This window comes from Zootoca vivipara, chromosome 9 (assembly GCF_963506605.1).
Source record: "Zootoca vivipara chromosome 9, rZooViv1.1, whole genome shotgun sequence".
Lineage (NCBI taxonomy): Eukaryota > Metazoa > Chordata > Lepidosauria > Squamata > Lacertidae > Zootoca > Zootoca vivipara.
Window position 1 is genome coordinate 28,108,527 of NC_083284.1, and position 18,562 is coordinate 28,127,088.

At 41.4% G+C, this 18,562-nt stretch overlaps 1 protein-coding gene across 11 annotated transcripts in view; it reads right to left on the reverse strand.

Annotated features, from left to right (window-relative positions):
• PDE5A (phosphodiesterase 5A) overlaps positions 1 to 18,562 on the reverse strand; it is a 91,466-nt gene that overhangs the window by 15,107 nt on the left and 57,797 nt on the right. For 9 of the 11 annotated variants that reach the window (XM_035111541.2, XM_035111539.2, XM_035111538.2 and 6 more), the window contains exons 8-14: positions 14,976 to 15,084; positions 13,031 to 13,115; positions 10,022 to 10,197; positions 7,089 to 7,148; positions 3,148 to 3,294; positions 1,754 to 1,879; positions 1,243 to 1,337 (exon numbers count right to left, since the gene is read on the reverse strand). In XM_035111541.2, coding sequence (XP_034967432.1) covers positions 1,243 to 1,337; positions 1,754 to 1,879; positions 3,148 to 3,294; positions 7,089 to 7,148; positions 10,022 to 10,197; positions 13,031 to 13,115; positions 14,976 to 15,084 — 798 coding nt within the window. The remainder of the gene's footprint in view (positions 1 to 1,242; positions 1,338 to 1,753; positions 1,880 to 3,147; positions 3,295 to 7,088; positions 7,149 to 10,021; positions 10,198 to 13,030; positions 13,116 to 14,975; positions 15,085 to 18,562) is intronic. The other 2 variants (XM_060278567.1, XM_035111537.2) reach the window with 1 other exon arrangement.

Sequence of the window (18,562 nt, forward strand, 5' to 3'; positions counted from 1 at the left end):
AATCAGTGAGGACAATACTGAGTGAGATGGACCAGTGAGTGGGCTTGGTATAAGGCAGTTTCCCATGCTCCTATTTCTTCAAATGGATCTTGCGGGTGGTCGTGGGGTGGGGAGTGCATTTCATATAGCTTTTGCTTAACATGATTTACAGCTTTCTGGTTATTTTGTTATTATAAGAAAAGCACAACTCACTTCCAAGAAAATAATCTCAACTCAAGTGCCCCGAGCCTCCCTGCTTCCAACTACACACAAAGAACAACATTAATCCCCATTTTAATCTATCCTCCACTAGCCTGAGGGATTAAAAAAAAATCCCTAGAACCATTTTTAGTCTGAAAAGGGAATGTTATGGAAACGTAATGCTCTCTTGTTTTGTGGTGTTCATGGACATCAGGCTCCATTGTCAGCAACATTTTCCCAGGACGTTTTTTGGAATGGGGATGATGCATTTCCACCCCCCACCCCCACCCCCAAGAAAAAATTCGTTCTTAAACAAATAAAGCAAAAAATAGCCAACTGGTTCAGGCCACTGCAAATCTGCAGGTTGCTGGATGTTTGTGAAAAAAGAAGAGAAGTGGGAAAGAGAGAACAGAACAAAGAGCTGAATTTCACCTACATTCTAGGGACTATTTTGAATGGAATTTTTTTGAAAGGATTCAATGTTTCTCTCTTCTGACTGTTCCATCAGTGCAAGCATGTCTGCTTGCCAGACAGACCAGTCCCCTGTTTCCTATCCTGCACAATGTTTTGAGGGTTCTCCTGACCTACCAGAGTGGATCTGGGGGAGATGTGTGGCGGAAAGAGTGAAGACCCCACCATTGCACTAGCAGGAGCCTTTGCAACTCCGCTAGCAGGCCAGGTTAGTTAAATATGGGACATTATTCCTACCACCATATAACACCTTTTGAGAGAAAGCTCCAAATGCAGCAGTCATGTACAAAAACTATGGGGAAACCACTGCGCTGCCTTGTTAACCACATTCCAGCTGGAAAAACACTGGAACCTAGAAGTAGTGACCAATTTTTCATTCTTCCTCCTCCCTCCTCCTTGCTTTTCCTTTAGTGTCATGTCTTTAAGATTGTAAGATTGCATGCGAGGGCAAGGACTGTACTATCAATGTCATTTGTAAGCTGCTCTGGGAGACTTTTTTTTTTTTGGCTGAAGAACATGATAAAAAAATGCTTCAAATAAACAACCCCTTAAAAACCCAATCTCCTGTCTTTTAAACCCCCCTTTACTCACCTCTGTATGTAAGAGTTGTTCACACCTCTGTGGTCCAGGTCATGGCTCAGTGCTGCGATCAGCAAAGAAAGCACCTCAACGTCTGTAAGCTTGCTCTGAATGCAACATGAAATGCAGGAGAATATATTTCTACGTTTGCTTAAAAAAAACCCCTGGATTTGACAATGCATTATACATGTATCTTGATTTCCCACACCTTCTGGAAACTCTCTGGTGATAATAATTAAAAGGAAACAATACAATTGTACCCACCCACCCCCCACACAACATTTCCTTTACCCGAGAAGAGCCTTGCTGGAAGCAGAACCTGAATGTGGAATCTCTGAATGCATATGGGCCCCAAGATTGACACACGAATTTTGGTAGAAAGGAATAGGATTTGTGAGCATAATATATACTTGTTGCAATATAGATGTGTGTGTGTGTGTGTGTGTGTGTGTGTGTGTGTATGGGTGTGTGTGTGTGTGTGTGTGTGTGTGTGTGTATTCCATGCAAATAAATCCAAGCATACCTGGATTTTCCCTGACTTCAAAGCAGCAAACATGCACTGGGCAGTGTTGAAAGCATGCCTCCAATTATGATACGCAACGTTTTTCCGGTAATTTTTCCTCACGCTCAAAATCCATCTGCAAAGGACCTTAAAAAAACAACCACACACACACACACACACACACACACAAAATCCAGTTAAAAGTACAATATATTCCACTGTTTTCACTGACAAGAGCACAAAATTTCATTTATCAGCACTCCAGCACATTTCCCATCTGGCTTCCTCACAGGCTTGATAGAACTGAATTGGAAACAGATATATTTTAACCCAAAAGAACAAGAGAAGCGGGAGGTGGGGGTGGGGAGTTATACCATTTTTGTTGTCTTGGGAACATATTTCGTCACTTGAACTCTGGGGCTTTCTGAAGGGAGTTGCAAAGTAAAATCAAAAGTCTTTCAAAACATACATTGTTACCCAAAGATGAAAATGGTGGTGAAGACAGGCAAGACTGGGCTAGCCAGATGCTGAAAGTCTCTGATTCCTTATATGGTTCTAATTACCATGAGAGCCATTCTTAAGCGGCAGCAAACAGCGATCTATTTTCAACCCTTGTGGAAGACATTTTACATGGTTGATAACTTGAAGAATGTATTGAAGACACTCTATTGCAGCTTGCTGAAGGCCTCTCGAGATACATGGTTAGGTTCCATCTGTTTTTAAATTTGTTTTAAGAGTTATATTGTGCTTAGAGGCTTTCAATAGTTTTTATATATGTTTTCATTTTATTTTTAATTGTATTCATCATCACAGATATGTTTGCTGCCCTGGGCTCCTTTGGGTAGAAGGACAAGCTATTACAAAACCAAACAAATAATAAACACTTTGTCCAAGACTGAATGCAGTTAAAATTCCTAGAGTTTTGGAACAGGTTGTAAAACCATGTTTCACAGGTATAACATGTACTGCTCAGTCTCTGCATTTATCTGTGTAATCTTCAGAAAGATAAACACATTTTGCATTTGGTCAAAGTGTCATCACCCATCAACAGGAAGGAATCCGTCAACAGAAAGGGATAGGAATTCATCAACAGAAAGGAATCTGTAGCACACAGGTACAAGCACTTGTATGCAGCTATTCTGGTGAACTTAAAGTATGATTAAGAGCAAACATTCCTACTCAACTGCTGTCACCAAATGTGGGGATGTTTTATTACCAAGAAGACCAATCTACTGAAAACTGGACCAATGCCGCCTTAGTCATGATGATATTTGCTTTTCCAACAGATGCTTTAAAACTTATTATTCAATTTATATACCCAATCTTTTGTGTGCATGTTTACGTTGAAGAATGTTATGATGTAGAAAATGTGTGATGCATAAATGGTCATGCTCCATACACCACAAGGTTCTCACCTCGTGTTTCATTTGGAAATTCTGCACAAGGTTAAGATCAGTGAACATCCGAATTGTACACAGGGAGGTTTCCATATCTGACAGCTCAAAGTCACTGAAGTAGAAGTCGGTGAGCTTGAGAGATTGCGCAGATGGTACAACAGCAGCCTTAAATGAAACAGAAGGGAAAAATTGAGAGAACAATAAAGTAACATGGAATTAAAGCTTCTTTCAATATGATAATAGTAGTAGTACTACTAGTAGTAGTAATAATAAATAAAGCACAATATCAGGCTGTAATCCTCCAATTGCAATAAAATGAAGGTTGTCGTCCATTGCACAAGACACTGATGACACCCCCAACACCAGTTTGCCAAATGTTGCACCACCTTCCAATTATCAGTAGTTCTATTCCGTACATTAATAAGCCATTTCCCTCCGGCACAACCTTAGTAAGAGAAGAGCAACATGCTCAGAAGTAAAAGTCTCTGGATAAAGCAGGAATAGGAAATTTGTGACCTTCTATCTGCCGCAGCCTGCCTGGCCAAAGTGACCATTGGGTGAAAGATCACATAAAACGTGAAAATTAACAGTTAAGGAACATTGGAGAGATAGAATAAAGTGTTGTTGGAACACAGTCTTAGTATATAGCAGGTGCAGGAGGATTCCAGAATACACTTTGGCTTTTTTTACTGGAACCCTGGGATCCATCAGTAGGGGACAGGTACAAAATAATGGCTATGGGATAGGCAACATACTCTGAGAATTAAATAGCAAGCAGGCTGACTCTGAGCACATGCTCAGCCCAGAAATTTGTTTTTAAGACAAAAACAGCTCACAGTTGCTGAGCTTTTAGAGTTGCTGTGGCTAGGTAAAATCCCACTGAATGAGCAGCCTTCTACTTACACAGCTGGATATGAGCAAGGCCTGAAAAGCCTTTGATAACGGAGGGGAAATAATTAGGACTGGCAATCTGAGGTGAGCTTATGATATGCTTATGAACTTATATATATAAGTATTCATAAGTTGTACACACTTCTGGACTGAAAAAAGGTATATAAGAGTAAATTTTACTGTAGCATAATTTGATCCTAACAGAGCAAAATACAAAGTTCCTACATTCAGTGCAACACTCAACACACGTAGAATTCTAACTGCAGGAAAGTATATGTTTCAGAAGGGGAGGGCACGCTATCCTGTTTGCATGCATGGAAGCCTTTGTAAAAAAAAGCAAACACGCGGCTGTTCTTTTTATAAACTGGATGACTAATGTTTGTTACTAAATCTGAGCTTAAGGTATACATCTGAAACATGCTAGTTGAAAAATCTACGCTCTGAGTCAAAGTCCTGATGTGCCTAAAAAGCAAATATTTGTTACCAAATATAACTAAGCACTAGCATGGGAAAAACCTTGTGCTAGAATCTCTTGTTTTCATCCAAGTAAATGAACTTTGTGAACTTGATAACTACGTGACTTCCAAATACCTCAGCCAGGCATCAGTAGGTAGAAACACAGGCTGATATACACACACACACACATATATATATGGGGGGGGGGGCACCTTTGCAATCACAAATACAGTTTGGTTTAGGAAGATACAATTTAAACTGTCAAAAAAACAAACCTGTTTCTAGTTCTGTGGAAGAAATCTTGCATTACTCATGATCAGGGCAGGGCATCACTGAGGTCTGGGTGCCATGGGGCTGCTAGACTGGCTCTGTTGATGTGCATGTGAACCTCACAACCACCTTGCCCCAGGTAAGCTGAAGCAAGGTGGGTGTCTGGAGAACATATCTGTGGCTCTGCTCTGCTCCTCCCAATGTACTGTAAAGCCATTTTGCAGGAAAAGATCCATAATTTTGTGGGTTTCTTTTTCTAATTTAGGCTATGAAATGGTTTGCTGATTTTTTAAAAAAAATCTGGCCTCTGGCTTATGTTTTTCTCATAAAGATCACTGGCGGAGGAAGAGGAGTGCAGGGGGAGCGCACCGCCCCCGGTAGTGCGATCCCGGTGGGGTTCCGTCGCCGCTGCACCCCACCAATGCTGGGTGTCACGCCCCCACAGGCGGCGTGCCCCACCCCCAGAACGTGTGCCATGCCTCTGTGGGTGGCACGCCCTATTCCTGGGATGCGCACCAGCCCCGCCGCCTGCTCACCGCCCCCCCGGTGCCCGAGCATGAAGTTCCGCCACTGATAAAGATCACAATAAGCTAGCATTGAAACTGTGTCCATATGTGCGGAATTTAAGATTTTTAAAAAAATCCAGACACTGTAATCTCTACACCTAAAAATGCCCATAAAAGCAGCATGACTGGTTTTAATGATTGTGCATGAACTGAAGACATTTGGTTATGTAACACTTTGCATCTCTCCCACATGCAGTTGCTATGCAGTAGACTAAAGCAGAGTTTGAGTCCAAGTTAATGTCAGATGAATAGAATTATTTCTTATGGAATTCAAGGCAGGTCCTTTGCCCAGTCGATGGCTCCACCATGAACAAAGCAGCAGAGTAGGAAATAAACAGACCAGGCCTGTGTTCCTGGCCCTGCCACTGATTTACAGTGCTCCTTTGGAAATATCACATTTCAGTTGGAAAATGTTTATCCTACAGAAGTGAACAACAATTTGATAGATCCGTAAGCATGAATTAGATATTCTAACATGAAACTCAAAGGTACTACTATTTTGTGCTCCCAATAAAATTCTTGCCAAATGTTTCTATTCATCCACAAACTGGTGCTGATTAATAGAGGGAGTATAGCCTAAGCAGCAATCTTGCTGTGTTTGAGGCTCAGACAGTAGTGCAGAAGACTGGGGTAGGAAGTATTAATTCAATTCAGCTCACATTGAAAGGTGAACCTATCTAATCCACACTTTCTGAAACGAGAACTGAAAACACAGCTACTCTTCAAAAAAATTTCAAATTTGGCAATGCAGTTCTCCAGCCAAGCAAAGTGTATAAAATTTCTGGGGTAACGTATGCAGAAAACAATGAAGATTACTGGAAATAGCATACAAAAATATGCTAGAACTTAAACTGTACTACGACGCTACATGTTTGGTTTGGATCAGGGACTGGATAAAACTGGAAAAGGAAGAAGCATTGGATTTGGAAGGGCATGATAACAGATATGGATGGCTGTGACTTTAAGGAAGAATGGGAACTTTTCACAAATTACTTTAAAAGACAACAAAAGGATCTGGATTCCTTGGCAGGTTTTGAATAAACATTCACAAATTTATTGGTAGAACACATGACAGATAAAGTAATGATATGTACAAATTTATAACATGCAGAAAATAATATGTATTAACAAATCAGAGAGGGGAGCTGAGAGAAGTCTTGAGGGAGAGGGGGAGGAAGAGAGGGGAGTGAATAAAAAAGGGGGGGAAATGTAATTGATTATATTGATTGACAACTTGTTTTGCTAAATTTGTTTAATAAAATTTATATCAAAGCGGGGGGAAATGAAATAGCATACAAAAATACATTACATTAGTAGAAATTGCTTGGGAAATGTATATAATTGGCAAAGCTGTGTACGAATGTGTGCGTATTAGGAGAAATTTGCACTAAGGGGAAGATCAATTTGATGGCTTAAAAAAAATGAATAAATCCCAACCAATGTGGAAATATGGAGGACTCATTTTAAGATTTCAACAATGAGAACCCAAGCTAGCCTGTAATTTAAAGATTTAGCCACTCCTAGCTAAACCTAGAAAGGGCAGAAAGATGAGCTGTGTTTTGCCAGGTCCCAAGCAGAACTGCGAGCTTAATCCTAGCTTTCTCTTTTATCATCCCTCTAGAAGATCTGCATATCTCATGCTATAGGCCAAGGTGGTAGAAAATGACACATTTCTGTCTTCTAATAGCCTTCAGGTTCCCGAATCCTGTAGTTCTACCAGCCTTTGCAATCCCCAGATCATCACCACATATATAATAGAAGGGAAAATGACATTACCGCTGTTACCTGAAGTTCCCTTGTTTCTTCTTCAGCAGCTGAAGCATGATAAGAAAGGACCTTTAGGGAAAAGAAATGAAGCACATATAAAATGCTCTCTATATAGGTGCATATGCACACATACACTAATAAAAAGCAAGCAAAAATCTACACTAATACTAATAAATTAGCTATTTAAATTCTCAAAGCACTCTTTCCTCTGGCATCCAGAATTCTCTGCATAACCTCCCAGCAATAGCTAAACTGACAGCGTTAATATAGTGATTTGTGATTCCCATTAGTGATTTACCAATAAAAGCAAAGTAATGGGCTACTGTGTACACATTCCTGGGGGCCTCTGAATTATTCCAGAGGATTACTGCGGTGCAGATATCTGCTGGAACCCAGCAAACCATGATTGAAGGTCTGAGAGCCAGCTTTGGGAATGTACCATCCTTCTGCTCTCCAGCACAAATTCTCCCTCCCTTCCACTGCTTGTCTCATCTATGATTTAGCATGACATCTCTACCAACTAGGTTCCTTCATAAGCAGGATGATTTTAAAGCAAGTTAAAGCAGTCTGAAAATTTAAATAATGTTTCATTATTAGGAGGAATTGGGAAATGGTTGCATTTTCGGCCTCCACTGGTTACACAGCCAAATTTCCTGAATTTATATTGCCAAAACACCCAAACTCTCAACATTTCTGGGCACAACAAACCTGCCTCCTGGTCGGGAGCAGCAGGAATGAACAGAGCGGCAGAGCTAATTCCACATGCGAAACCCTACCACTTGCACTGGCCAAGACAGAAGGGCAAGAGGGAGGGAGTTTTTCTCTCCTTTATTTGCTTCAGCAACTGCAGGCTGGTACAGCAGAGGTGCCTGAACTGGGACTCTCAGCAGGCAATATGTAGGCTTAGGATCTACTGAATCCCTTGCCTGTCCTCCTCTTCCCCTTGTTTGGGGGGGCTTATGCCGGCTACGCAGTATGCCAACTATTGCTGTAGCTGTCCAATTGCCAGTGCTTTGGGCAGATGCATGGCAGCAGAACTGCCTGCCACCAAAGCCAAACAGAGGCTCTGCTCAAGCCTAACCCTCCTCCAGGAGTTTAAACCAGGGGGTTGGGAGTGCTCCCCTAGTAACCTTCGTGCAGATAGCTTAAGGTCCAGTGGATCCATTGCCAGTCCTACTCTTCCCCGTCGCTCAGGGGCTTATGCTGGCTATTGTATGCCTGCTACTTGCAATAGCTGCCCAAGTGTCAGTGCTTTTTTGGTAGATGGCTTTCATGGTGGGAGAGATGCTCGCTGGCATGTTTGGGAACACCACCAGTTAAAAAGCAAGGTTCTGGCCTCTGAGCACCAGGCAGCACTAATCCACCTGGATCCAGGATGACCAGCACAGGAGAGGAGCCACTGAATCCACTGCCAGAATCCACTGTCTTATGCTGCCTACCACTAGCTACCACAGTATGCAGCCTAGTGTAGCTGCCCAAGTCCCATTCTCTTTATGGAGAATGCTTCCGTGCCAGCAGAGTTGCCTACCAGCAGAGCTGGGTTGAGGAACACCTCTGCCCAATCCATATCTGTTTCCAGGAGTTTCAGGAGGTTAGGATTCATCCCTTCTGAACTTTAACATTAATAGCTTTTGTACTTTGTTTCCTGCACATCCACGCAGGATGGATCCTGGTATGAGCAGTTTACCAGTTCTGCCCAGCATGGAGGACTCCTGAGGGCAGCAAGGCATGGAAAAATATATATCACGTTGTTGGCCTTAAGTGAGCAAAGAACTCTTTCCTTTTATAAAAAGGGGGGGATTTGAAAAGCTTCCCTGCCCCTATATGAAAGACAAATAGCTTACAACATGGCTATAATTATAAACTTGACAAGGTTGTCATAATAAATCCGCTCCCCCGCCAACGGGTTTGTAACACAGGCATAAAAGAAATTCTGTTTCAGGAAAAACTTGGCAGAAGTTTTGTCAGCCTAGGAGAAAATATTTTTCATTTAATGAACAAATTCAAACTTATTATTCAGGAGTGTGAGGGAAGGAGAGAAGAACCTCAGTGTTTGCTTTGGACTCACGTTTAACTCATGTGCAATTAAAATTATAACCTCAGCCTATAGCAATTTGCCCATGAGAATCTTTCTTTCTCCCTTAAAAGGTTATGTTACCTGGGTCTGTAATGCGCGACACACATAGCTGTCCAAACTAATTTGCACAAAGAACTTTAATCAAGAGCGCACTGCTATAAGTTAATGCAAGCAGTGCACCTAAACAAAGATTTGCATGAGAGCTTTCCCTTCAGAACTGAATTGATGGCAGAATCTGCATTTTAGAAATATTGCAGAGGCTCTGTTTACTCTGTGGATGCAAGTGGATCCAAAGTCTACAACATCTGACTTCCTAGGTTACTTTGGAAGGAGATAACTGTGAACCTGGATCTCCTACCGGGCTCTCCTTTCATGCCACGGCAATTAAAACTAACAGTAACCAATTCAAAGGCTAGGACTAGATGACGTTCATATTTGATATGGTTTGATGAAGTTAGAGGAAGCCTACAGTAATCTTGCTGTTGCTCCAGCTATTGGTTTGTTTGAAGGGCTCAGCCAAAGTCATCACAGAAAACCTCAGAGAAGAAGAGGACGTCCTAGTGCCCAGAGCCATGTCCTTTTTCTATGCAATATGATAAACCATCAACGTCAGTTACCAGCATGCAATATGTTCAGGGAAGGCTATGTTTGTGTCCACTGCTAAATCTCAGGTTAGCACTTAATATGCAATAATCTGCCACGTGTCATGCAAGCACGTGGAAATGCAGAAGCAAACCGTAAATAAAAAGGAGAGCGACCCTGCGCTGAGCACTGAGCCAAGTTTGGCTTGCCTTAAACTCAGCAAGGGAGTTTGAGTAAAGAAGCAGCTGTGAGTTACATAAAGGCTGCCTTGATTTAGCCTCACCTCTAATGTCACCATCTGCTTTGCCATGGCTCTTTCCACAGTTTCATACATCTGTGTGTTCTGGATACCCAAGCCGCAGAAGATGACAAAAGCTTCCAGAAACTGTTCGTCATTTCTGTTGAAAGCCTTTATTTTGCCTGAATTTTCTTCCATCTTATTTGCAAGTTGACAGACTCCTAGATCATTTAGAAAAAGGAAATGTTAATATATATATATATATATATATATATATATATATATATATATATACACACACACACACACACACACACACACACACACACACACACAACACACACACACAATTTTTTTTAACCATACCTCAATTGATAGAAAGGAAAACTAACAAGCTTTCTTTATCCATAGAAACAGAGGTCTGACAATTTAAACTTTCTAGTCCAGTGTTTCAACATTATTATTATTAGTAACCCAGAAAATATAGTTGCATTCATATAATCAAGCGACACATGAACTTGATCCACCCACAGCTCTTGTTTCACATCTCCTTTCACATGAGAAGGGAAGCAAATGAGAAATCTGCAGTTAACCTCAGCCTCCCATTGCATGAGAACCAGGAACTATGAGCAGTCAAGCAGTCTAATCAGAAGTCAAGTTTAAAATGTTGTAAAGTTGGCTTCCAAATCTTGGCTTATGGATGCCATTAACCGTGGTTCACGGCTTGTGCAGAAAGGGAAACAGTGATTTACTGTGGCTTCTTCAGTTCTTCCCCCACACAATGGAGTGAAGCAAGACAAAGGGGTTGTGTGAGAATGTCTGAAGCTAATCAATATCCTGGCTTTATGAAGCCAGATTTGATCATGTGAGCTGAGCCTGTGTGTCCTACCCTTCATCCACTGGTCCTTACATATTCTGAACTCAGATTTTGCATTCCACTAATGCAGATTTAGATCCAGAATATACATGTATTTCTATTCAGTAGGGTTTTTTTTGTTTTTTGTTTTTTGCAGAAGTGCAGCAGAGTCAACAAAGCCCACTGGGGACTGAAGGAATGGATTCTGGTCTCATGGGGAACTGGCACTGGCGGCAGCAAGGTGACGGGGCTTGTTCTTCCCCATCCCTGGAACCACATATATCCCTTTCTCTCCTTCCCAAGTTTTCATCTCAATTTCCCTCTTAACTTCTATTATTAATAGTCCTTGAGTTTGATGTAATCCCTAAAGACAACTTGTCCTTTACAAACTAATTAGATTTTTGTAAGCATGCCAAGAGAACTGTAATGAATGTCAGGTTACTGGTACACAGACAGAGCTTGCCCTTTCTTACGAGAAAAAGGACCAGATTGTTTATCAAATTAACTACAAAGACAACATAGGGGGTCCATGAGTCCTCAGACCATGTGCTGCATTTGAGTAGGTCTCAAGGCTTCGTTTCTTAATAATGGTTCAGATATAACCCCTTTGCCCAAAGAGCAGCCTAGCTGGGAGGTTCTGCAAGAGAATAATCTGTGCTGATGACTGATGCAGGGAAATGTTGATCACAGCTGGGGAAGCTGTGGCCCTCCAGAACCTGTTGGGTTCCACCAGCCAATATGGTCAACTTCTGGGTGACTGTAGGTTTTCAATCTCTGCTGTAGATTCAGCCTCACAAGAAATTCAACCATTCAAACAGCTTGCTTGCTTAGACACACACACACACACACACACACACACACACACACCACCCTTCATCAGAGCACCACGGGGTGGAAAACAGTAGTGCCCCACCCTCGTTTAAAAGGCTCTAGAGGTTGCCAGGACCCCGAGAGCTTGTATGGGGCGAGCACATATCACACCAATTCTGAAGAGTTTGCACTGGCTGCTTATTACATGCTACTTAGCCAAATTCAATTTGTTGCTCTTGACTTATAAAGCCCTCAATGACTGAGGACCCAGATATTTGAAGGAGTGCCTCTTCATATATCAGCCTGCCTGCACTCTGAAATCTGTAGAAGCCCTTCTTCTTATGCAAGCTCATTATGCAGGAACTTTAGAAAGGACCTTTTCTGTGGTGGCACCTTGGTTGGGGAACTCTGCTCATCACCAATATTGTCTATCTTTTGACTGGTTAGGAATAAACCAGTTCCGCGTGGATTTGCAAGAAGTGGAACTGGGTATACCTTGGTGTTGTTTGCTGCTGTATTTTAATAACAGGTGTCTGGTAATTTTAATTAAGCTGTTTTTGTTGGCTACAATTTTATTGAGAATCTTATGTTACCAGCCCTTGGATCATGAACTTGACGAAGGGTAAGATATAAATGCAATAAAATAAATAAATAAAAAGCACGATATACAGTAGTAGTTTGTCTTATGCTGAAGGTAATACAAGCTCTTGAGCAAGTGGAATGATTGCTTCATTTTTCTCATGGAACACTGTAGCATGAAGCATAAAACAGCACTTCCTTAAACACAAGATCCCTTCCCCATATGGCTCCAACCAATGACATTTAAAACGTCTGTGAGTAATGGAGTGTGAGAATTACAGTAGGAATGCTTCACTATATATTTTCAAGAAACATTCTCTAAATAGAATGTTTTCCAAAACTTTTCCATGATGCAGTGGAAGGTCTGTCCAAATATATTAAAGGCCAGATCCCTTTTAGGAAATACTTACTGCAATTTGAAAAAGGAAGAGCTTTGCAAACAAGGCCAGAAGATACAACCCGGTGCTTTTTCGTTTTGCTACCTTACAGAAATCATGGAAACACACGTGTTGTCACTAACACTCTCATGCAAAGCATCTTATCTGGGAGTAAAGTGCATTGAATAATATAATAGAACTTATTTCCAGATCAGGGTGCAAATATTCTACCATGACATGCATTCATTTTATGAAGTACTGTATAAATGAATTTAGGGACAATTTAGGGGCAAAGAAGAATTTAGTATCCATCTTAGAAAGTTAACTATCATTGACTTCCAATAGGATATTTTATCTCCTGCTGAACCACGAGTCTCACAAAACATCACACAGAGTGGATGAAATGAAACACAAAAAATAAAAACATTGTACCTATTACTTTATTCTTCTTTCCGTTTTTAATTGGCGTGCATAGCAAACTTTCTATATTCTGGTTTTTACTATCTGCATTTTCATTCTGTTAATAAAAGAAACAAACCTTACTGACTTTATCAGTCGACACCAATGCTATAGATTAATCATGTAATATATAAAACTGTACAAGCATGATAATTTATGATCATACTTCTCTCAGATTTTGGTAGCACAGTAGTAGCAACATTCTAAATCAACACAAATGTGAAATTTTCATTGAGATTTCCTCCATGATTTAGTACTCGAACACGTTTGCACTTTTGACTGCCGTTGTCAGGCTTGCTCTATAGTAATAAACTGTACTTATATAATAGATACCTTCATGCTCAAATATTCACAACATTACAATTTTCAGAAGAACTGTATGGGAATACTTACCAATTTTGCAACTAACTTTAAAAACAGCAGCAGTCCCTAAAATAGTCATCTCCAGAATGGTGTCCCTCGGAGGTTTTGGACTACAACGTGCACCAGGCCCAGCCAGCAGAGTAAGTGGTCAGGGATGAAGGGGTATTTAATCCAAAACATCTGGAGCTGGTGGAAACCTGGCCTATAATTATCCCCTTCACAAGGTACCAGACTGTTGGTTTTTTAAACAGCATAATCTACACAAATAGATTCTAAGTAGAAAATTGCTAATGCTTTTTTTTAAAAAAAAAATCAAAACACAGAGCCCTAGATATACAAATGGCTAACTGGCAAGGAAGGGTAGGGCCTCTCTCAGTATTGGAAGACCAACAGTAGTAAAGATTTGTGGAGCCCAGTAAAAGTGAAAGGGGAGCATCCAGAAGATAAACCAAAACTAGTCAATAGTTGCCAGTGTCAATCACATCTGTCTATTCCAGGGGTCAGCAACCTTTTTCAGCCATGGGCTGGTCCACCATCTCCCAGACTATGTGGTGTACCGGACTATATTTTTTTTGGGGGGGGGGAATGAACAAATTCCTATGCCCCACAAATAACCCAGAGATGCATTTTAAATAAAAGGACACATTCTACTCATGTAAAAACATGCTGATTCCCGAACCATCCGCGAGCCAGATTGAGAAGGCGATTGGGCCGCATCCGGCCCACGGGCCTTAGGTTGCCTACCCCGGGTCTATTCCCTACATTTATATACCAACATTCTCATGCTGTTCATGATGATGCATGTGGTTCTTTACACCACTGTTTTATCAATGAGCTGCATTAAGTTGAGAGATAGTGATTGGTCCAAGGTCACCCAGTGACTTACACAGGGCAGTGTGGATTTGAACCTGGGTTTCCCAAGTACTAATCCCACACCCTAACCACATTGGTTATCTCATATTCCATATAACATTCCATATAAAATGTTTGAGGCATTACATGGAAACTGTTAAAATGTAACAGTAATGGGGGGGGCAGCAAAAACAACAAATCCACAACAGAGTACTAATCAGAGCAATGCAATAAACAATTAATTGTAAGGCAAAAACACAGAATGCCAATCTATTGAAAAACAACAATCCATTAAACAATTCAAAGGATAGCTATCAAAAAGTCTAGTCCATGATCCATCACACAGCAAATCAGTGCATAACTGGTCTGCTCTGAACTCATCAGCGAGCAGTAGTCTTTGTAACTGAAATCATATCAGAGCTTTGCCTTCCTGGGCCATGTACAAAATGGCAGGAAATGGGCCAGACAGGGAGCAATTGCCATCAGGCTAGACAGGTACAGTCCCATGAAAGATGTAGACATCTGCAGAGTGGGGACTGAAGCCGGTGTTGAGGGCTAATGTGATTATGCCTCTTGAAACTATTTTAATGCAAGAATGACCCTAGAGGGGCCATCGTACAAAATCTTCTGTAATTGAACTGCATGTACAAAAGCCGTGCATTTTCCATTGGTAAGGTCAAAATCTAGATTTACATTTACTTACTGTCCAAGGAAATCTTTTGTCTTGGCGAATATCTGAAATGTTAAGAGGCTCCATGGTATTCTTCACGTATTGAGCATACATATAATTAATTTGGTTGGTATCATAGTTTCTGTTGGAGCAAGAAGAAACAGAGTAATTTCTCTGCACCAACCTCCTCATTGTTATTATTCAGTTGTTGATCAACATCTACATAAAAACAGCAAAAAACCCAAAACCAACTGATACGTTTAAAGCAAAACATAAACAATACAAAATAGATACATCTGGCAAAGACCCATTTATCCAGCTGGGGAAATGTGTTGGGACAAAAATGTCTTCATTTGTTTCCGGAAAGTGGGTGCCTCTCATTATTTCAACAAGGGTGTTATTCCACAGAACAGGAACCCTGCTTCGAGTTACTGCAGAATGAGCTTTCACAGACTACAGGGATCTACTGGGTATATAAGGAATAAGGCACTTTCTCAAGTAATCTGGTTCTGAGCTGTATATGGCCTTATATGTTAGTACCAACACATTGGAGCTGGCCTGGTAACAGATGGCAGCCAGTGCAAGCAAGCAAGATGTTCCATTCTGGCTGTAGTTTGCCCCCACAAGCAACCTAGCTGTCACATTCTGCGCTAGGGCAGCTTCCAGACAAACCCCAAGGGGAGCCCTACATAGAGTGCATTGCAGTAATTCAACTGTGAGGTTACCAACACATGGACAATTGTGGTCAAGCTATCCCAGTCCAGGAGTGGCCACAGCTGTCTTACCAAGTGAAGTTAGTAAAAGGCACACCTCGTCACCAAGGACACCTGAGCCTCCAGTGACAGAGCTGGATCCAGGAGCAGCCCCTAACTGCACTCATGCTTCTTCAAGGAGAGTGTGACTGCATCCAGGGCAGGCAGCTTACCCACTTCCCAGACTTAGGAACCAGTCACCCACAGACCCTCCGCATTGGTAGAATTCAGGCTTAGTTTTTTTAGGCCGTATCTAGCCTACCACTGCATCCAGACACTAGGTCAACCAGATGTCACAGAGAACCAGAGTTGGGTATCACCAGAATACTGATGACACCTTGCTCAAAAACTCTAAATTGTTTTATTCATTTTCATATAATTTATGTACCACTTGTTTGTAAATTCAGGTCTGAACCAGATTGGAATGGGTTTGAATATCCAGTTTCCTCCAGGAACACCAGTAGCTGCTTGACCATGGCCCTCTCATGTACTATGCCCCCCAAGAGGGTACAATGGTACCTCCGGTTGCGGACGGGATCCGTTCCGGAGGTCCAGCCGGATCCCAAGGTTTTCGCAACCAGAGAGACTGCTTCTGCGCATGCGTGTGTGACAAAAACCCAGAAATATACTTCCGGGTTTGCCGCTTACGTATCCTGAAGTTTACGTAACCAGAGGGATACGTAAGCGGAGGTACGACTGCATTTGCAACAGGGTGGTGGTTGTTAAATACCATTGGGTCCAGTATGGTTTTTTTTTCCAGAAGTGGCCATACTATTGCCTCCTTCAGGTGGCCAGCAAGCCCTCCCCCACAGAGATGTGTTCAGCATAACCTGAACCCACCCAATCATTCTCCCCACAACAGCTTTAATCAGCCACGAGGGGAGGATCTGAAGGGCACATTGTTGGGAACATACTCGCAAGCACCCCATCAATGTCATCAAACTGCAGAAACTGAAACTCAGTCGATGGGGCATTGAAAACCTCACTTGGGACTTTGTCAATCATGGCATCTAATGATCAACATTAATGTTCAACAAAGCAAGTTTAATGCATGTTTTTGTACGCTAGAGATGAAGTTAAGTTCCCAAGGCAGCTTTGGATATTCAAATACCACACTTGAAATCTGAGGGTTTTTTGTAGGCATAACGCTTTCTCCAGCACACACTCAACGTGCCATTTCCCGGTAATTTGCTTAAGTAACATGCTCAATTGTCAATAAAAAGGCATCCAACCAGAACTGGATTTATCTGGTCTGTCTGTCTGTCTGTCTGTCTGTCTGTCTGTCTGTCTGTCTGTCTGTCTTTCAGTCCCTCTGTTAATCCATCTCTGAACACTGTCCTTCAAATAAATCTCCCTGCCAAAGGATTCAGGTATTGTTATTCCATTGACCCTAAAGACTGTGGCTCTTGGGCTTTAGCTCAAGAAAAGCCTATTGTTAACCTGAACTGAACCATGTAAACAAAGTTCACATGAGCAGAGTGTGAGGGAGCAGCTGCTTTCAGATGTGGTGCTTAAACCTCCTCTGCTTTTTTCATTTTTTCATATTTACAACTGAAAGAAAAGCCAGTATTGGCTAGCATGTACATTTTATTTTAAAATGGCTTATTTTCATTATATTTAATTTATTAAATACATAGTGGAATTACACCTCCACTAAAAAGCTCAAAACTGATACACAATAAATGGCATTAGCAAAGCAATGCATACATGCCTTAGATAAACTGCTTTTCCCCCAGGGCAGAATTTTTCTTATTATTGTACCTCGGAATCACACATCCAGATAATAGCAACTGGAGCTCTCCATATATCTGCTTCTCTAAACTATTCTGGGGCTATCATTACATCCATTCACCTGTTACAACCATTCACCATTCAATTCTCTAATACTTCTCTAGACTTCCACAAGATGTCTGCCCTCAAGGTATTGCTGAACTACAGCTTCCATCATCTTTGACTACTGGCCATGCTAGTTGGAGCTGCTGGAAGCTGGAGTCAAAAACTACTTTAGGGAAGGCTGCTCTATGCTAACAGTAATATCAAAAAGAGATTATTCATGCAGTCTATGTTTCAAAAGAAAAAGAAGAGCTACAGCATGGACAGTGGATGGCAGGTCTTGAGCAATCAATGAAGGATGTTCAAAGGAATACAATGGGAAGATAATGAGTGGTAAGGTGCTACAGTGAATGCTTACTGGAAGGACAGATGCTGAAGCTGAGGCTCCAATACGTTGGCCACCTAATGAGAAGAGAAGACTCCCTGGAAAAGACCCTGATGTTGGGAAAGATTGAGGGCACTAGGAGAAGGGGACGACAGAGGACAAGGTGGTTGGACAGTGTTCTTGAAGCTACCAACATGAGTCTGACGGAACTGCGGGAGGCAGTGGAAGACAGGAGTGCCTGGCGTGCTCTGGTCCATGGAGTAACGAAGAGTCGGACACAACTAAATGACTAAACAACAAGAAGGTGCTACAGGTTTTTTTAAAAATAGAAAAACATCAAACATAATGTGTATCAAAGCTAAAAAAAAAGGGAACTAATGTTGAAGAATGAAAAGCATGCAAGAAGGGAGAGGTGTTTCTAAAATCAAATTTAATATTTTGCACTTGGAATTTTGGCATGTTTGTAAAACAAAAACAAATTTGCTTCACAAATAACACAGAGCAGATGGAACCCTTATGAATGTTCTCAACACTTTTGAAAGTTCATGTTAAAATATGCTTTTCAGAGCTGAATGCACATGTCTTGCATTGTATTTGCTGTACTGTGATATAACATTTCCTTCTTCCAATCAGATATAGAATAAATCTTTCCCAAGTAGTAATTACATTATATTCCCTCCCCTCCCACTGTTGCCACTCTATTTGCTGAA